The sequence below is a fragment of the Hemiscyllium ocellatum genome, chromosome 3 (genome assembly GCF_020745735.1).
Source record: "Hemiscyllium ocellatum isolate sHemOce1 chromosome 3, sHemOce1.pat.X.cur, whole genome shotgun sequence".
NCBI lineage: Eukaryota > Metazoa > Chordata > Chondrichthyes > Orectolobiformes > Hemiscylliidae > Hemiscyllium > Hemiscyllium ocellatum.
The window spans coordinates 6,523,453-6,545,138 of NC_083403.1; the positions used below are offsets into that span (position 1 = coordinate 6,523,453).

Genomic DNA, 21,686 nt, shown 5'->3' on the forward strand with positions numbered 1-21,686 from the left:
GAGGCTGAAGAGATTGGGGAGACACTGAATGAATACTTTTCGTCAGTATTCACTCAGGAACAGGATATTGTTGCCGATGTGAATATTGAGTCATAATTAATTAGAATGGATGGCTTTGAGGTATGTAGGGAAGAGGTGTTGGAAATTCTCGAAAGGGTGAAAATAGATAAGTCCCCTGGGCCTGATGGCATTTATCCTGGGATTCTCTGAGAAGCAAGGGAGGAGATTGCAGAGCCATTGACCTTGATTTTTATGTCCTCGTTGTCTACAGGAATAGTGCCAGAAGACTGGAGGATAGTAAATGTGATTCCCTTGTTCAAGAAGGGGAGTAGGGATAACCCTAGTAACTATAGGCCAGTGAGTCTCACTTCTGTTGTGGGCAAAGTCTTAGAGAGAATTGTAAGGATAGGATTTATGAACATCTGGATAGGAATAATGTGATCAAGGATAGTGAGCATGGTTTTGTGAAGGGCAGGTTGTGCCTCACAAACCTTATTGAATTCTTTGAGAAGGTGACTAAGGAGGTGGACGAGGGTAAAGCGGTAGATGTGGTGTATATGGATTTTAGTAAGGCGTTTGATAAGGTTCCCCATGGTAGGCTACTGCAAAAAATATGGAGGTTTGGCATTGAGGGTGAGTTGGAGGTTTGGATTAGGAATTGGCTGGCTGGAAGAAGACAGAGGGCACTAGTTGATGGTAAAGGTTCATCTTGGTGTGCAGTTACTAGCGGTGTTCCGCAAGGATCTGTTTTGGGACCATTGCTGTTTGTCATTTTTATAAATGACCTGGAGGAGGGGCTAGAAGATTGGGTGAGCAAGTTTGCAGATGATACGAAAGTCGGTGGAGTTGTTGACAGTGAGGAAGGATGTGGCAGGTTACAGCTGGACAGAAAGGTGGCAAATGGAGTTCAATGTAGGTAAGTGTGAAGTGATTCACTTTGGTAAGAGTAACAAGAAGATGGGGTACTGGGCTAATGGTCGGATACTTGGTAGTGTGGATGAGCAGAGGGATCCTGGTGTCCATGTACACATATCTCTGAAAGTTGCCACCCAGGTAAATAGTGCTGTGAAGAAGGCATATGGCGTACTGGCTTTTATTGGTAGAGGAACTGAGGTCATGTTGCAGTTGTATAAGACTCTGGTGCGGCTGCATCTTGAGTATTGTGTGCAGTTTTGGTCGCCATACTATAGGAAGGATGTGGAGGCACTGGAACGGGTGCAGAGGAGGTTTACCAGGATGTTGCCTGGTATGGTAGGAAGATCGTATGAGGAAAGGCTGAGGCACTTGGGGCTGTTTTCATTGGAGAAAAGAAGGTTTAGGGGTGACTTGATAGAGGTGTACAAGATGATTAGGGGTTTAGATAGGGTTGACCATGAGAACCTTTTTCCACATATGGAGTCAGCTATTACGAGGGGCATAGCTTTAAATTAAGGGGTGGTAGGTATAGGGCAGATGTTAGGGATAGATTCTTTACTCAGCAAGTCGTGAGTTCATGGAATGCCCTGCCAGTAGTAGTGGTGGACTCTCCCTCTTTATGGGCATTTAAACGGGCATTGGATAGGTATATGGAGGATAGTGGGCTAGTGTAGGTTAGGTGGGCTTGGATCGGCGCAACATCGAGGGTGAAAGGGCCTGTACTGCGCTGTATTTTTCTATGTTCTATGTTCTAATTTCAGAATTTCTAGCTTGTGGGCAGATCCCACCTCCTCTTTACTATGAAGATGCAATCCCTTCACATGTCCAGCACCAATCAGAATGGTCCGCTTCTTCCTTGAACAAAGACCTGAACCGACCCCATCCACCACCACCACCCTCCTCTGCCTGGCTGAGCTCATCCTCACTTTGAGAAACTTCTTTAACTCCTCTCATTCTCTTTATATCAAAGGTGTAGTGTTTGGGCTGCACGGGCTCTCATTATGTCTGATTCTTTGAGGGGTTCACAGAAGATTCTTTGTTCCAGTCCTATTTGAGTCCCTTCCCACAACCCTTTCTTCAGGTCATAGGATCTCTACAGTGCAAATAGCCCACTGAGTCTGTACCAACCTTCCCATGCTCTTGGTTGCAGGCAACTGTTGGTTCAGCAGTGGTGCCTAAAGTAGGCCAACTCCTATGTTGGTGGATTGTAGGAAGGTGGCAATGGGGTGTTGGTGTCTCCCTGTTGGAAAGACTGATACTCTGAGCTTTCTACTTCTTTGTTTTTCTAATTTATTCCTCTGACCTATAATGCTGGACAATTTATTTATTTTCTAATTTCTTTTGTTTTCTAAGAATTTGATCTTAAGTATCTGTAACTAGGTACCTTTGTACCTAAATGGCAGTGTAAGGCAGCAAATGTAAACTTTTCAGTGTATTCATTTGAGTATGTGAGAATAACCTGAATTCAATTCAACACAAACTCACCCCCCCCCAACAACCTAGCCTCATAACACTGCATTTCCAATGGCTAATCCACCTAACCTATATATCTTTGGACTGAGGGAGGAAAGTGGAGCATCCAGAGGAAAACCATGCAGCATCTGCATCCAAAGGAATATTAGCTGCCATTTCTGTCACCCCCTGACAACATTCCCCTCCCTCCCTTGTCAACCACCTGCAGAAACTGCTCCCTCCAGGACACACTGTCACACTGAACTTCTAATACCTCCCCATCGCGCCATGGTACCTTCCCAAACAATCAAGGCCCCAGTCACATTTCTAGTTGGACTATCGATTTATCTGCACTTTACTCAATCTATTCTACTATACTCAGTGCTCACAATATGGTCTACTCTACAATAGGGAGTTGAAATGCAGACTCTGTGACCGCTTTGCAGAAAATCTATATTCAGTCTGTAAAAATACACTGAGCCTCTATTTGCTAGTCACTCAAAACATCACTGTGTTCCCTGGCTAACATTTCTGACTCAGTTTGCTGCAGTGCTCCAGCAAGCTGGAAGAGCAACATCTCACTTTCTGCTTTTGGATCCTGCAGCTTTCAGAACTCAATCGTGAGTTCAATAATTTTAAGGCCTGAACACCATCTTCCATGTCCTTTACTCACATCACAAGCCCTGTCATGACATGGGCTGTTTTCATCACAGCCAATCCATTTTGCTCTACTAATGGCCCTTTTTATTTTCTTCCTCTTTGGCTTACCATTTTTCACCCCTTGTCTGTCAAATTTCTGTTCTTGCGCTCTTTCCCTCTCTCTAGACTCCAAGTGCATCTGTCACTTACACCTTTACCCCGACCTATTTTCAGTATATACCACCTTGTCTTAGCTACACTCAGTTCTGAAGAATGGTCAGTGGATCCGAAACATTGACTCTGCTTACTCTGGAAAGAAGCTGCCAGACTGCTGAGTTTCCCCAGCAATTGCACAATCAGGGAACACCCTCACTTCTGATGTTATGATGGAGGGAAGGTCATTGCTGAAGCAGCTGAAGATGGTTAGCCTAGGACAACACTCAGAAATTCTAGCAGTGATGTTCTACAGCAGAGATGGCTGACTTCCAGCAACCACAATCATTTTACTACATGTCAGACATGACCCAGAGGAGAATTTTCTCCATGAATTCCATTGACTCCAGTTTTGCTATGGGGTCCCTGACACCTGTCTCAGTCAAATATTGACTGAGACCTCACCTGCCTTCTAGAGGTCAGCTTTTAACCCACATTTGAACGAAGAACACGATGTAAGGAACTGAGTGGCTTTGACAAAACATAAACTGAATAGGCTGTTGCTGAGAGCACTGTTGACAACCCCTTTCATCACTTTGCTGATGATCGAGAGTAGACTGAATGGGTGGTAAGTGACCAGGTTGCATTTGTCCTACATTGTGTATACAGGACAAACCTGTGCAATCTTCTGCTTATTGTGTAGATACCAGTGTTGTAGCTGTACTGGGACAGCTTGGTTAGGGATGCAGCTAATTCTGGCACTCAAGTCTTCAGTACTGTTGTTGGAATGTCCCCTAGACTTTTCCGAATCCAATGCCATTTACTGACAACACATAGAATGAATTAAATTGGTTGAAGACTGGCATTCATGATAATGGGGACTTCAGGGAGGTAGCAAGTACATATGTACATAGCCTATATTCACACGTGTATAACGTTGCAAGTCAACTATGCACACCACATATCCTGGGGACATTTTTCAACATTGTCTAAGGCAGATTTCCAGTGCTCCAAGCCTATACAATGAAGCATTTGTGAACATTTGGGCAAGTACCTGGTGGGACTCCGAGCAGGCGACCGGACATGTCTGAAATGCTGAGCTTCTTCTTCAGGATGGGCACAATCTTCTCATCAAAGTACTCCATTGCCATGGAGGAGATGTCCCTTAGCTCCTGCAGAACCTCGTGGGCTCTCTGAGGTGACCGGGTAGAGTTTACATACCTCAGAACCCGATAAATCTCATCGATTACCTGTATAACAGATAACAACAAAGTAGGTATAAGGGTAATAGCAAACAGTGAGGAAGTGAACAACAGAGAGACTGTCAAGGCCATCAAAGACTCCAGGACAGGGTTCAATATGAAACTTTCCTCTGCACTATCCCCATCAAACATTCCCAGTACTCCATGACAGGTACAGCACAGAGTCACTTACAGAACTCCAAGGGAAAGTACAATATGGATTAGTGACAAGAGTCAAATTCCTTCTATACTGTCCCATCAAACATTTCCAGAGGACATAGAGAACATTACATTGTATATAAAGATCCATCTACAAAGTTCCGATCAAACACTCACATGACAGTTACAGCACAAGATTAGATACAGAGTAAAGCTGTCTCTATACTGCGTTAAAACCACAACACCAGGTTATAGTCAAATAGGTTTATTTGGAAGCACTAGCTTTCGGAGCGCTGCTCCTTCATCAGGTGGTTGTGACAGCTAGTGCTTCCAAGTAAACCTGTTGGACTATAACCTGGTGTTGTGTGATTTTTAACTTTGTATATACCAGTCCAACACCAGCATCTCCAAATCATTTCTACTCTGCCACATCAAAAACTCCCAGGACAGAAAGTTAGACATAGAATAAAGCTTCCTCTACTCTTTTAAACAAAAATGTCAATAGAAAGTAAAGCTCTCTCTACAGTTCAAAAGCGAAAGTAAAGACTCCTTGCCGCTGTCCCCAAATCTTTTACAGCACCCCCTCCCCCAGGACAGGGACAGTATGGGACTACACACAGTAAATATGCCTCTACTCTTTTAAACTGAAAGCAAGTCTCCCTTGACATTGTCCCCATCAAAACCTTCCATGACAGGGGTTGCACAGAGTTAGAAACAGATTAAAAACTAGAAGTAAATGGAAAGAAAGTTACCTCGACACAGCCCAATCAAACATTCCCGGGACAGGGACAGTCAGTGTTAGGTACACAGATTAAAGCTCTTGCTACTGTTTTAAACAGAAAGTAAATAGATATTCTACAGTATGGAAATAGATTCTTCGGCCCAACAAGTCCACACCAACCCTCTGAAAAGCAATCCATCCAGACCCATTCCCCTTCCTTATATTTATCCCTGACGAATGCACCTAACACAATGGGCAACTTAGCATGACCAATTCACCTGGCTTGCACATCTTTGGATTGTGGGAGGAAACCGGAGCACCCGGAGGAAACCCATGCAGACACGAGGAGAATGTGCAATCTCACACAAACAGTCGCCTGAGACTGGAACCGAACCCGGGTCTCTGGCGCTGTGAGGCAACAGTGCTAATCACTGAGCCACCATGCCGCTCTCAATGTCCCTCAGTACTGTCTCCATCAAAGACTCCCTGGTTAGGGACAACATGGAACAGCTCTCTCTCCACTTTTAAACTGAAATTAAAGCTTCCTTTACTCATTTAAACTTGAAGTAAACTGGAAGTAAAGCTCCCTTGACATTGTTCTCATCAAGCACTTCTGGGACAAGTACAGCACTGTTGGATATAGAGTAAAGATGCATCTACATAGTCCGAACAAACAGTCCCAAGACAGGCACAGCATGGGTTTAGATACAGTGTAGAGCTCTCTCTATACTGCTACATCTAAAAGTCTCAATGGCAGGTACTGCACAAAGTTACATAGAGATGTTCTGACTGCACTATGACATGAATATAGTCAAGTGTACATCATAACAGTGGCCACATTCAGAAATATGATATTGGTTGTAAAAGGCTTTAAATGATCCTGAGGCTGTGGAAGGTGCCATAAGTGTAATTTTTTTTTCCATCTGTCCTGAATTTTTAACCATCAAAAACGCAAGATTCTCAGTGTACTGCATAGTGCTGGATTCCAAAACCACCCAGATCAGAAAGTTATCTCAATCACCTACTTCCCAGAAATCTCCGTAGACCCACCTTGCCAGGGATGAAGCAGCAGAGATTGGTGTCCACATATTTCATGAAGGTCATGTTGAGCAGGGACAGTCTGGTCTCCACTGCTGCCAGGATATCTGCATGACGTGCCAGTGAATGATTCCTACGCTCCGACTCTCGCCTGTAAGAACAGAGAATTAACCCTTACCGTGCAGTGTTCTCCTAAGTTCCAAAGCAGTGGGGAGCCCAGATTCTCAGCATTCTTAATCATTACAGTCTGCTTTTCACCCACTTTGCTGTGATAAAGGTTCCCCCAACTATTTTCCTCTCTAGCTGTTGAGCTCCAGCTCACCTACCATTCACCTGCCAAAACAAAGATTTAGTCATGCCATTGGCAACCTTGGTGTTGCATTTGACCTTGACATAATGTCCTGACTACATCATTGTGTTAAATTAAAAACATTTGTTCATGGAATGTGGTATTGATGGCTGGGATCATATTCATTGCTCATTCCTAATTGCTCTTGAGAGGTGATGGTGAGCTGCCGCCTTGACCTGTTGCAGGCCTCCGGGTATATACACCCATGAGTGTTTCCGGATTTTGACCAAGTGACACTGAAAGAATAGCAATATATTTCCAAATCTGGATGGTGTGGGGTTGGGTGGAGAAACTCCAGATGGTACCTGTGTATTTGCTGCTTTTATTCTTCTGGATGGTAGATATTATGGGTTTAGAAGGTACTGTCAAAACAGCTTTGATGAGTTACTGCAGTACATCTTATAGATGATACACACTGTTGCCACGGAATGATGGTGGTAAAGGGAGGAAATATTGAAGGTAACGGATGGGGTACCAATTAGATGCTGCTTTGTCCTGCATGGAATTAATCATCTTGAATGGGAGATGCTTGGATGAGTGTAAGTGGGGACTATTCAATCACACTAAATTATGTCTTGTGAACAGTCAGGAGAAGAGTTACTCACTGTAAAATTGCCAGTCTTAGAGCTGCTCTTGTTGCCACAGTATTTATATGGCTGGTCTAGTTAAGCTCCTGGTCAACAGTAACCTCAAAAGACCATAAGACATAGGAGTGGAAGTAAGGCCATTCGGCCCATCGAGTCCACTCTGCCATTCAATCATGTCTGATGGGCATTTCAACTCCTCTTACCCACATTCTCCCCGTAGCCCTTAATTTCTTGTGACATCAAAAATTTATCAATCTCTGCCATGAAGACATTTAGTGTCCCGGCCTCCACCGTACTCTGCGGCAATGAATTCCACAGGCCCACCACTCTCTGGCTGAAGAAATGTCTCCGCATTTCTGTTCTGAATTCACCCCCTCTAATTCTAAGGCTGTGTCCACGGGTCCTAGTCTCCTCGCCTAACGGAAACAATTTCCTAGCGTCCACCCTTTCCAAGCCATGTATGTTGATAGTGGAGGATTCAGTAGTGGTAATGCCATTGAAAGTCAAGGGATGTCAGTTAGTTTCTCTTTTGTTGGAGATGGTTATTGCCTAGCATGACTGTTACTTGCCACTTCCATCCCAAGTCTGGATCTTGCCTGGGCTGCTTCATCACCTGAGAACGATGGTAATCCAAAGACTCCCAGCCCAACATTCTCACGACATTAGTTAAGCCCCACCATGGAAGATGGTGAATTTGAATTCAACAAATGCTGAAATTAGAAAAGGTTAGCCTACTGGCAACCAAGAAACTATTGGCAACAGCTATAAAAACTCAGCTGGTTCAATAATGTCATAGAGTCATAGAGATGTACAGCATGGAAACAGACCCTTTGGTCCAACCCGTCCATGCCAACCAGATATCCCAACTCAATCTAGTCCCACCTGCCAGCACCTGGCCCATATCCCTCCAAACCCTTCCTATTCATATATCCATCCAAATGTGTTTTAAATGTTGCAATTGTACCAGCCTCCACCACATCCTCAGGCAGCTCATTCCATACACGTACCACCCTCTGCGTGAAAAGGTTGCCCCTTAGGTTTCTTTCATATCTTTCCCCTCTCACCCTAAACCTATGCCCTCTGGTTCTGGACTCCCCGTCCCCAAGGAAAAGACTTTGTCTATTTTTCCTTTCCACGCCCCTCATGTCCTTTAGGGAAGAGATCTGCCATCCTTATCCGGTATAGCCTAAATGTAACTCTAGACACAAAATTTTTGTTTGAGTCTTAATTGCCTTCTGAAAAGGCCTGAAAATGCCACTTAGCTCCATCACACTATTATAAAGTCTAAACAAAGAATTAAATAAGGATGGACCACTTGGCATTGACCTAGGCACAGGAAATAATATGGACCAAGACAGTCCACCTTACTAAACTCCAGGATCTCTCTGCAGGAATTCCTCAGGGTCATATTCTGGACCCAACTATTTTTGGCTGCTTCATCAATGATCTTCCCCCAGATAGAAGGTCAGAATCAGGAATGTTCACAGAGGACTTCACAATGTACATCACCATTCCCAGCTTCTCAGATACTGAAGCAATCCATGTCCAAATGTAACAGGTTTGGGCTGTTGAGGCAAATGACATTTGCATCACACAAGTGTCAGGCAAAGACCAACTCCAAAGACTATCTAAATATTGGCTCTCGATATTTGATGCATTACCTTTGCTGAATCTTCCACGATCAACATACCAGTGGTTACAGGTAAATGCTTTGTTGAACACCTCTGCTCTATCTGTAAAACTAACCCTAATTTTTCAGCTGCCTGCCACTTCAACAAGCCATGGTGCTCCCATTTCAACCATTTGTACAGTGCTCCAGCAAAGCTCAAATCAAACTGGAAGAACAATACCTCACCTTCTACCTAGGTACCCCAGAGCCTTCAGGAGTCAACATTGAGTTTAACAGTTTCAGAGTGTGGATATCAAGTTTCATGTTCATTACCCACTCTCAGGTTCTGTTCTGTACTAATTGCTCCCAGTGCAGTGAACCCATTCTCAACTACTCACAGTTCCAGTTATCACTTATTTAGTATTGACCTCTTCCCCAGTTTATGATCAGCATTTCCGTTGTCTGCTTCCCTTACCTTTCACTCTCTCTGGCCACCATCTCAATATATGTGTTAGACGCATTCCTCCCATCTCTCTAAGCCAGCCCAGCCCCCTGTCATCAGCATACCATCTTTTCAGTTCTGACAATGAGTCATGGACTTGACATGTTAACTCTATTTTCTCCGTACAGATGCTGCCTGATCTGCTGAATTTCTCCTGCACTTTGCTTTTGCTCCTGGGAGCTACCACTAAACAGAAATGGAACTGGACTAGTCCTACAAATACTGTAGGTCACAAGTCCCAGACACCACCATTACCATTGTATTGGACAGGACAGATAAAGTGGTATAAATATGGGAAGGAATTGGTCTTGGATTCTCAACATTAACTGCGAACCCAATGAAATCTTGTGGTATCAGATCAAGAAGGGGCAAGGGAACCTCTGACTGATTACCAACTTTCCCTCTCTAACTTGTTGAACAATACTTGGAGGAAGAACTGTGCATATCGAGGGCACAGAATGTATTCTGAGTGGCCTGGTAACGTTGACTGAGCTTGCCACAGCTGCAAGAGAGTCTGTGGTGGGTGGTAAGAGAAAGAACAAGGGGGGGAAAGGGGAGTAATTTATTTCACACTGCCTTCACCAATCTGCCTGTTTCAGATATGTCTACACATGAGTTAATAGTAGGTGAGACCACTGCACAGTCCTTACAGGCATCCATGGGGACTGTAGCAGAATTGGATTCAATAACAAACTGTAACTGATTGGCCCAATATATGCCTCCACTCCACCATTACCAACATGGCAGCTGGTCAATCCTAATTCAATGATGAGTACAGGAGAGTATGTCAGAAACAGCACCATGAGGTGTCAAACTAGTGAAGCTATAAATCAGGACTCCCTGCATGCAGAACAGTGGAATCAGCATGCAAAGAATAGGGCAAAGTGACTCTCAATAACAGGTCAGAAATCTGTGGTCCTGTCATTTCCAGACATGAATGGTGGTGGATAATTAAATAACTAACAGATAGAGGCTCCTCACAGATCCTACCCTCAACTATGGGGGAGTAACACATACATGTGAAAGACAAGACATAAGCACTTGTAGCAATCTTCAGCCAGAAGCACTGAAGCGGATGATCAATCTTAGCCCCCTTTGGATGCCCCCAGCATCACGGATACTAGTTTCAGTCAGTCAATTTTATTCACTCCATGTGATATCAAGAAATAGCTGAGGACATGGATACTGCAACACTCCTGCAAAACTAGTGAACACTTGAACTCCAGAACCAGCCGCATTCCTAGCTAAACTGTTCCAGTACAGCTGGCACTAACCTGACAACGTGGAAAATTTCTTAGGCATGTGCACAAAAAGCAGGACAAATTCAACAAGTCATTTACTGCCCATCAGTTTGTTTGATCATCAGCAAAGGAACAGAATTGAATTGAATTGATTGTCACGTGTACAGAGGCACAGTGAAAAGCTTTGTCTTGTAAGCAATGCAGGCAGATCACCTGGTTAAAATAGCGTAGATAAGTAAATAATAGGTAAACAGCGGCAAAAACCAAAACACAGTTATAGGTGAATACTCAGAGTTTGAGAGTCCATTCAGTATTCTAACAACAGTAGGGTAGAAACTGTTATAGAACCAGCTAGTGCACCTGTTCAGACTTCTGTACCTTCTCCCTGATGGTAAAGATTGTAGAAAAACATTGCCAGGGTAGGATAGATCTTGAGAATGCTGATGGCCTTTCCTTGACAGTGGGCCTGGTAGATGAGTCTATAGATGGGAGGCCAGCCTTTGTGATTGTCTGGGCCGAGTTCACCACTCTCTGGAACTGTCTCTGATCTTGACTAGTCCAGTTGCCATACCAGGTCGTGATACATCCAGACAGAATGCTCATGATGGTACACCTATAAAAATTGGCAAGGGCATTTGCCATCATGCCAAATTTTCTCAGCTGCCTGAGGAAGAGGAGACATTGTTGGGCCTTTGTAACCAATGCGTCCACATGAAGAGTCCAAGGAAGCTTGTTGTGGATGACCACTCCCAGGAGCTTGATATTCTCCACTCGTCCATCTCTGTGTTGTTAATGTGTAGGTGGCATGAGTAACATCCCGTCGAAAGTCAATAATGAGTTCCTTGATTTTGCCGGCATTGAGAGCTAGGTTACTCTCAGTGCACCGTTTTTCCAGGTCTTCCACCTTCCATCTGTAGTCTGTTTCATCGCCTTCTGAGATTCGACCAACTGTAGTAGTGTCATCAGCGAATTTGTAAATGGCATTAGTCTAGTGTTTGGTGATGCAGACATGGGTATACAGTGAGTACAGTAAGGAGCAGAGTATACACCCCTGGAGGGCTCCAGTGGTGAATGTTAGTGAGGATGAAATATTGTTCCCAGTCTTCATGATTGTGACCTGTGGGTCAGGAAACTGTTGATCCAGGTGCAGAGAGTGGGGCTTAGTCCGAGATTACTAAATTTTGTAATCGGTCTCGAGAGGATGATAGTGTAGAAAGCTGAATTGTAGTCAATGAGTAGGATTCTTACACAGCTGTTCTTGGTGTTGAGATGTTCTAGGGAGGAGCAAAGGGCAAGTGATATGGCATCTGACGTAGGTCTGTTGGTCCGATAGACAAATTGGAGTGGGTCAAAAGGATTACCAACAGCATTATCAAGTGGCAATTACTCAGCAACACCCTAGTCACTGATGCTCAGTTTGGGTTCCTTCAAGGTGAATTGGCTTCTGATCTCCATTCAGCCTTTGTCACTACAGGGCAACCTTGATTATCTGAATGACACAGGTGGGGAGGATTTTGTTCAGATAATTAAATATTTGGATAATCGATTGTTTGGATAACACGGTTTGCACAAGAATTGGGACCTTGAGTTCTTGTTTGGATAATTTGAAATTTGGATAATCAATGTTCGGATACCCGAGGTTGTTCTGTTAAAAGAGCTAAACTCCAGTGACTGCCCTTGACATCAAGGAACCTGAGCAAAACTGGAATCATGGGCAATACAGGGAAAACTCTCCACAGGGTGCAGTCATATTTGGCACAATGGAAGATTGGTGTGATTGTTGGAGGTCATTCATCTCAGCCCCCAGATAGCTCTGCAGGAGCTCCTCCAAATTCTTCCTACCTCTACTTCATTCTCTCCCCTTGGCCCAGGCACTTCCCACCTACATCTAGGACACCAACCACACCCTCCACCTCTTTGGAAACTTCCAGTTCCCCAGCCCTTTACACGTCTATTCCCACAAGGACAGCCTACAAGACTTCAGTTTCTTCCTCGGAGAAAGTGAGGACTGCAGATGCTGGAGAAGAAGGGCTCATGCTTGAAACGTCGATTCTCCTGCTCCTTGGATGCTGCCTGACCTTGGATGCGCTTTTCCAGCAACACATTTTCAGTTCAGTTTCTTCCTCTCCAACAGGCCCATCCAGTCCCCCTCCACCACTACATTCCTCTGCCTTGCTGAATTAGACCTCACCCATAACTTTTCCTTCAACTCTTCCCATTTTCTCCAAATCCAGGGGGCAGCCATGGGCACTCACATGGGCCCCAGCTATGCCTGCCTCTTGTAGGCTACATCGAACAGTCCCTGTTCAGTCCATACACAGGCAGTGTTCTCCAACTCATCGACTTTTACATCGATGACTGCGTCGGTGCTGCATCCTGCACCCCGTCTGAACTGGAGCAGTTCATCAACTTTGGCAACAATTTCCACCCTGCCCTTACATTTACTTGGTCTATCTCAGACAACCCTCTCTCCTTTCTTGACATCTCCATTTCCATCTCTGGTGAGTTTACGGACGGACATTTACTACAAACCCACAGACTCCCATAACTACCTGGATGACATCTCCTCCTACCTCATATCTGGCAAAAACTCCATCCCATTTTCCAGATTTCGCAGTCTTTTCTGCTCGGATGAGGAGGCATTCTACTCCCAAGCATCCCGGATGTCCACCTATTTTAAACAATGTGCTTACCCCCAGTTATCCAGACCGCCCTCCACGTTCCACGCTCCATAGTTCTAAATCCTGCCCCATCCAAACATAATGAAGACAGGGACCCCTTATCCTCACTTTCCACCCCACCAGCCTACATATCCAATATTATCATCCTCAAACACTTTTGGCAACTTCCATTAGACCCTACCATCCAGATCATCTTCCCCTCTCCACCCATCTCTGCCTTCCGCAAGGACTATCACCTTTACCACTCCTTGGTTCGCTTCACCCTCCTAACCAACACCCCTCTTCTCCATCCCCCCACTTCCCTCCCCGCCATATGTGCAACCCCATGATGCAGATGCTTTTGATAGTTTGGGCTACAAAACTAAGTAGCGTTTTAATTTTCTTACGACTTTGCTGTTGATAAAGACAAGCAAAATTTTAATTATTCCAACTCTTTCACAAAACAGAGAGTGGCAATAGGCTTTGTGTTGAGATTTATTTTGGAAATGCTGTAATGGTTCAGCCTCGAATTTTATATTTGACACAAGGCAGTTTGATACACATGACACCAGTGGGACTAGACAGTTCTGGCTGGGAATTCCAGACACCAAAGACGCTTTCAAAACTAGGTCTATTTTCCACTGCCATCTCTTGATTATTAATGCTTTTTTAAAACTTAGTTTGGATCTTTTTCATCAAGAAAGTTTTACATTATTAAACAGTCATTGAAAAGTCTGTCAGACCTTTATTCAGGGATGGTCAGAGTCATCAGCAACAACTTTTCCTCACTTAGTAATTTTAACCTAGCAAAGTGATCCAAGACTCTTCAAAAGCTTCATCAGACACTGTCCAAAGCCAAGCTACATGATGCAATACTCAGGCATGCCATGACCCTGGCTTTAAGGAGTGTTGTTAGGAAGAGGAAGAGTAAGATGGAGGAATCTTAGCAAGCTGATTTCAAGGCTGAGGACTCAATTACTTAAGTCATGGCTGTCAATGATTGAGTGACTTTAATTGGAGATTCACAAGAGGCCAGAACTGGAGGAGTGTGGAAATCTCAGGCTTGTAGGACTGGAAGAGGTTACAGAAGTAGACTCTTAATATTTACACAGAAAGGTCATTTGGCCAGTTAGCTCCACTCTGGCTCAAAATCTGATTACACAATTCACTTTTTCTGGCTTTTGGCCTGCAGCTCTGGATGCTATGGTGACAAATGAATTTTTAAATATTTAGCTATTATGAGAATTTATTACTTTTCACCCACTTCCAAGTTGAAAAATTCTCAACTCTCCTCTAAGCCTCTACCTCACCTTAAAATTATGTCCTCTGGATATTGAATCCTCTACAAATGAAGAATTTGCCTGCTTTTCCACCTCAATCTTACATCCTCTATCGGATCTCCTGTCAAACTTTGCTTGGCAGGGGCACACCAGACCGTCCAGTCTTTCATCATGGTTCGGACTTTCTAGCCCAGGAAGCATCATTACCTCAGCACTCTCTCCAGTGCAATCCTCCCCATAATGTGGTGTGGCCAGAGTTGCACACAGTACTCCAGTTGTGGCTTGACCAGCATATTCTACTATTCCAACATAACTGTCCTGTACCTGCTTTCTATGCCTTAGTTAATAAAGACAAGTATCCCTTGTGACTTCTTGACCACAGTCTACTTTCTGTAGCTTACAGGAGCCTATTATTCAGTGTTGTCCTTTGCCTTATTAGCACCCCCTAAGTGCACTATCTCACACTTTTGTGGGCTGATTTCCATTTACCACTGCTCTGCCTAGCTAACGAGTCTGATATCCTCATGCAACTTATCCTTCTCTCTCTATTTACCATCCTGCTCAGTAGCTGGGGCGGCATGGTGACTCAGTGGTTACACTGCTGCCTCACAGCGCCAAGGTCCCAGGTTCGATTCCAGCCTCAGGCAACTGTCTATGTGGAGTTTGCACATTCTCCCAGTGTCTGCATGGGTTTCCTCCGGCTGCTCCGGTTTCCTCCCACAATCCAAAGATGTGCAGGTCAGGTGAATTGGCCATGCTAAATTGCCCATAGCGCTAGGTGCATTAGTAAGAGGGAAATGGATCTGGGTGGGTTACTCATCGGAGGGTCGGTGTGGACTGGTTGGGCCAAAGGGCCTGTTCCCAAACTGTAGGGAATCTAATAAAAAAAATAAAAATGAGAAAAGGAAGAGTTCATGAAATATTTTGTGTTCATCTAGGGCAGGGAAAAATGCTCCAGAATATATATGTATATTCAGCATACTATTTAAAGAAATGTAGTAAGGCAAAGCTAGGAAACTATACAGCAGTGAGTCTGACATTGGTGGTGGGCAGGTTCATTCGATCATAAGATGGAGGAATGGAAGTAAGGCCATTTAGCCCATCAAGTCCACTCCGCCATTCAATCATGGCTGATGGGTATTTCAGCGCCACTTACCCGCATTCTCCCCGTATCCCTTAACTCCTTGCGAGATTAAGAATTTATCAACCTCTGCCATGAAGACATTTAACATCCCGGCCTCCACTGCGCTCCGTGGCAATGAATCCGACAGGATACCAATCTCTGGCTGAAGAAATGTCTCCTCATTTCAGTTTTAAATTGACCCCCTCTAATTCTAAGGCCGTGCCCACAGGTCCTAGTATCCCCGCCTGACGGAAACAAATTCCCAGCGTCCACCCTTTCTAAGCCATGCCCTATCCTGTAAGTTTCTATTAGCTCTCTCCTCAACCTTCTAAACACTAATGAATACAATCCCAGGATCCTCAGCCATTCATCATATGTTAGGACTGCCATTCCAAGGATCATCTGTGTGAATCTCCATTGGACATGCTCCAGTGCCAGTATGTCCTTCCTGAGGTGTGGAGTCCAAAACTAGACACAGTATTCTTAATGGGACCTAACCAGCATTTTATAAAGTCTCAGTAGCACATCGCTGTTTTCACATTCCAACCTTGAGATAAATGACACACTACATTTGCTTTCTTAACCACGGACTCAACCTGCAAGTCAACCTTTAGAGAATCCTGGACTAGCATCCCAAATCCCTTTGTACTTTGGCTTTATGAATTTTCTCACTGTTTAGAAAATAGTCCATGCCTATTTTTTTTCCCAAAGTGCAAGACCTCACACTTGCTCACATTGAGTTTCATCAGCCATTTCCTGGACCACTCTAATAAACTATCTAAATCTTTCTGCAGCCTCCCCACTTCCTCAGAACTACTTGCCTGTCCGTCTAACTTCATATCATCGGCTAACTTCACCAGAATGCCTCCAGTCCCTTCATCCAGATCATTACTAGATCAAGTGAACTGCTGCGGCTCCAACACTGAACCCTGTGGGACACCACTTGTCACTAGCTGCCATTCCAAACAGGAATCTTTTATCCCAACTCTCTGCCTTCTGTCAGACAGCCAATCCTCAATTCAAGCCAGTTGCTCACCTCGAATACCATGGGCCCTCACTTTACTCAGCAGCCTCCCCGAGGCACCTTATCAAAGGCCTTTTGGAAGTCTAGGTAGATAACATCCACTGGGTTTCCCTGGTCTAACCTACTGGATACCTCTTCAAAGAACTCTAACAGGCTTGTCAGGCACAACCTCCCATTACTACATACATGCTGACTTGTTCTAATGTGACCCTGCACTTCCAAGAATTTAGAAATCTCATCCTTAATGATGGATTCTAGAATTTTACCTATAACAGAAGTTAGGCTAATCGGCCTATAGTTTTCCATCTTTTGTCTCAATCCTTTCTTGAACAAAAGGGTTACAACAGCGATTTTCCAATCATCTGGGACTTTCCCTGACTCCAGTGATATTTGAAAGATTACAACCAATGCCTCAGCTATTTCTTCAGCCACCTCCCTCAGAACACTAGGATGTAGTCCATTGGGGCCAGGAGATTTATCAAGTTTTAGACCTTTTAGCTTTTCTAGCACTTTCTATTTTGTAATGGCTACCATACTCAACTCTGCCCCTTGACTCTCCTTAATTGTTGGGATAATACTCATGCCTTCCACCTGTGAAGACTGACCCAAAGTATTTATTAAGTTCTTCAGCTATTTCCTTATTCCCCATCACTAGGCTTCCTGCATCAGTTTGAAGTGGCCCAATGTCTACTTTTGCCTGTCGTTTGTTTCTTAAGTATTGAAAGAAACTTTTGCTATCATTTCTAATATTACTGGCTAGCTTACCTTCATATTTGATCCTCTTCTTCCTTATTTCTCTCGGAGGTTATTGGAGGGAATTTTGAGGGACAGGATTTACATGTATTTGGAAAGGCAAGGTCTGATAAGGGGTAGTCATGAGAAAGCCTATAGCCTTAAAACCTGTCTTTTAACATTTAGGCTAAAATGTAACGCTGAATTATAGAATACATTTGTTGTGCTAGAAAATAGTCAGGCAGGAAAGCTCAGAAAAAGACGGGGGAAGCACAAAGAATGCAGTAGATAGGGACATCTGTGCTCATCAAGTGAAAACAGGATGCCCTCAGGCAATTAAGAACATTTGCCTTAACATCGGTGAATCTGCGTGAACAGGACACCAAGTGATAACATTCACAGCTGTTCCCTTGTGAAATTAATGACAGTATTTGATTGTGACCCTGAAGTGAAACTTGGTACTATCAAAAGCCTTGTGATTGACGGTCAGATCCTGTCGATTGTAGTGAAATCTTATTAGCCCTTGCAAGCCAGACAGGCACAGAGAAAAACACCTTTGCTGTTACAAGACCCTGACTTGAGAGTTCAAAAGGACACTTGAGAGAGAGGCCATTTTCAGTGCTGAGACTGTTGAAGCCAGTAGAAAATTAACACTTATTGCTTACCTGCTATGGATTGGATTTAATTGCATTTTGGGACTTCATGATGATATTGAGTAGCCATTACTGGTTATTAAATACAAACTCTGTAAAAGGTAATATTAATGAAGCTTTTCTGCAGACCACTCTACAGACCTTACAGACCGCCCCACTGTCAATTCTAACTAATCAGATCTTATGTCTTATTTGGATTTGAATCACAACCCTGAAAAGTGAGCATGTTTAATTCAAAGACTAATGAATTGGTTTAAATGCAACCTAACAGTAACATCTCAGCCTCAGGTACAGAATGATTCAGGGCTTAAAAAGCAGGAGTCTGGTCCTAGCTTGGAAATTATTCTAGACCCAACATTGAAGAGATTCTGGCACAATGTGTCAGGAAACCATTTTATGGTCAAATGTTTGCCCTCCTTGCTAAGAAACCATTTTGTAAAACAATTGTATTTGTCAAGTTCAGGACTCCGTGCTCTATGGTCTGTTCCCCGGGACGTACACCGAGATGAACATCAACTGTGCCTGGAGGATCATCAACTCAGTGAAGGATGCTCTCTGGGTGGTCCGAAACCTGTTGGATCTTCTAGCTGAAGGAGTTGAACCCAACAGAGTGTTGCAGACTGGTTCATTCCAAGGTCCAAGACTACGTGTTGAGGGACGCGCTGAAGCTTGGGGCAGCTGCTGCCAAGGTGAATATAAGGTCGGGGTGGAACGTGTTGTGAAGTTGATGAACTGCTCAAACTCCTTGCGGGAGCACGAGGTGGCGCTGATGCAGTCATCACTGTAGCGGAGGAAGAGATGGGGAGTGGTGCCGGTGTAACTATGGAAGATGGACTGTTCTACATAGCCGACAAAGAGACAGACATAGCTGGAGCCCATATGAGTGCCCATGGCTACCCCTTTGGTCTGGAGGAAGTGGGAGGATTCGAAGGAGAAATTGTTAAGGGTGAGGACCAGTTTGGCCAAACAAATGAGTGCGTCAGTGGAAGGGTACTGTTGGGGATGTCAGGAGAGGAAGAAACGGCTTAGAGGCTGTGGTCAAGGCGGATGGAGGTGTAGAGGGATTGGATGTCCATGGTGAAGATGAGGCGTTGGGGGCCAGGGAAACTGAAGTCTTGCAGGTGATGGAGGGCGTGGATGATGTCTCGAACGTATGTGGGGAGATCCTGGACTGGGGTGGGGGGGGGGAGATAGGACAGCATCGAGGTAGGTGGAGATGAGTTCAGTGGGGTAGGAGCAGGCTGAGACAGTGGGTCAGCCGGAGTGGTCAAACTTGTGGATCTTGGGAAGGAGGTAGAACCGGGCAGTGCAGGGTTCCCGGACTAAGAGGTTGAATAAAAATTGATAAAAACTGAGTTACCTAATGCAGAACTCTAAAACAATGACAGTGGGATTATTTACCTAGCGAACTAGGATTAACACACTGGATCTATCTTAAGGAGATAGCACTCATGAAATCCCACTGAGATTCTATCACAGATGCAGAACTAGAAATAAATGATTGCTGGCAAATTATGTTTTCCCAAATGCATGAAACAGAAATCAATATCTATCTGAACTGAAGTGGAAAGGTATTGATTACACATGTACCACAGGCTGCTGTATGGTCTGAGTATGCCTGAGGTCTCTCCAAGTGACAGCGGGAGTTACACTGTTCAAAGAAGAGTAGGGGAGTTATCGCTGGTGGTCAACACAAAATAAGAAATCATCTACCATCAGTACACTGTTCTGAGGAAAGGTCACTGGACCTAAAAAATTAACTCTGATTTTGCACCACAGATACTGCCAGACCTGCTGAGATTTTTCAGCAATTTGTTTTTGCTTTCGACTTCTAGCTCTTTTGGTTTTTTTGGACTTCTAGTTCTTTTGGTTTTTATTATTGCATTGTTGTTTGAAAGAGTCTGCTGTGCAACATATTGGCTTCCCTGCTTCCAACATAATAATGATTACACACAAAAAGGATTTCAATGGATATAAGTACTCAGATCGCCAATCTATCCAATCTCACTTCATAACTAAAGATCTCTAGCCCAGGCAACATCCTGGTAAATGTCCTCTGCACTCTCTCCAGTGCTATCATAGCTCTCTTATAATATGTATTCCAGAGAAACACACAATACTCTAGCTGTTACCGATCCAAAGTTTTGTACAATTCCAGCAAAACCTCCCAGTTCTTATACTCTATATCTCGTCAATATGCCTTCTTAGCCACTTTGATCAAACCGTCCCATTATCTTATGGGACTGGTGGACATGCACACCAAGGTCTCTCTGATCTTGATGCTTCCCAGTGTCCTACAGTTCATTATATATTCCTTGGACTTGTTTCTCCTGTTCCAGTGCATCATCTCACTTATCGGGATTGGATTTCATTTCACAATGAAAGGCAGCCAACATAATCAACAACCCCTTCCACCCCAGTCATCGTCTCTCCCGTCAGGCAGAAAATACAAATGTTTAAACACAAGTACCAGCAGATTCAAGAACAGTTTCCTCCCTGCTATTAGACTTCTGAATGGACCTCTCAAATTTCAAATCTAATGTTGACCTTGCTGTTTGTGCGCCTTCTCTGTAACATTGTATTCCTTGCTCTGTTCTATTATCCTTATGCACTTTGCATGGTATGATCTACCTGTACTGCACATAAAACAAAATTTTCACTGTACTCAGGTAAAATGTGACAATAAAATCAAATAAAATCAAAAAGTAGCAGTATTCTATCACAGTCTGATATGTGCCTAATTGATGGTGGACAGGCTTTGAGAAGTCAGGAGGAGAGTTACTCCCTGCATGATTCCTAGTCTCCAGCCTGTTCTTGTGGTCACTGCATTATTATGGCAAGTCCAGTTGAGTTTCTGGTCAATAGTAACCCAATGATGGTGAGAATTCAATGTTGGCAGTATCACTGAATATCAAGGAGATGTGTTGAGATTGTCTCTTATTTGAGATTGTCCAGATCTTGTTGCCTTTGGACATGCAATGCTTCAGTACCTGAAGAGTTGCAAATGATGCTGAACAGTGTGCAATCATTGGAGAACATTCCCTCAGAACATATGATAAAGGGAAGGTCATTTATGAAACAGCTAAAGATGGTTAGGCCTAGGGCACTGCCCTGAGGAACTCCAGCAGACATATCCTGGAGCAGAGGTGAATGACCCCAACAAACATAACCAACTTCCTACATGCCAGGAATGACTCCAACCCCTTCCAGTTCTGACATCATCATATTGGACTCAAAATATCAGCTCTCTTTTTCTTGCTGTAAATGCTGCCAAACCTGCTGAGTTTCTTCAGAATTTTCTGTTTTCAGATTTCCAACTGTATTTTGCTTTTGTTTGTAACTGTTTAATCTCTCCATGAGTGAAGTTTCTCACCCCAAGAATGAGTGGTTTAAACTTGCTCTGAATGACTGTAATTAAATATGTTTTCAATAAAGGGAGAGAAACTGTGATCCATCTATGGTTTCACCAACACCCTCTATAAGTGCAACAAAACATGCTTTTTTTTATTCCATTCCCCTCGTCAATATTTATTTGTCTTCCTAATTATGTACTGTATGGGCGTATTGACTTTATGTGATTCACATACCAGGACACCCTGCCAAAGTGG

General features: G+C 43.9%; 1 protein-coding gene across 1 annotated transcript in view; it reads right to left on the reverse strand.

Annotated features, from left to right (window-relative positions):
• The window catches only part of fbxo28 (F-box protein 28), a 42,217-nt gene that overhangs the window by 6,447 nt on the left and 14,084 nt on the right, over positions 1-21,686 (reverse strand). The window contains exons 3-4 of the mRNA XM_060848015.1: positions 6,331-6,469; positions 4,214-4,409 (exon numbers count right to left, since the gene is read on the reverse strand). Coding sequence (XP_060703998.1) covers positions 4,214-4,409; positions 6,331-6,469 — 335 coding nt within the window. The remainder of the gene's footprint in view (positions 1-4,213; positions 4,410-6,330; positions 6,470-21,686) is intronic.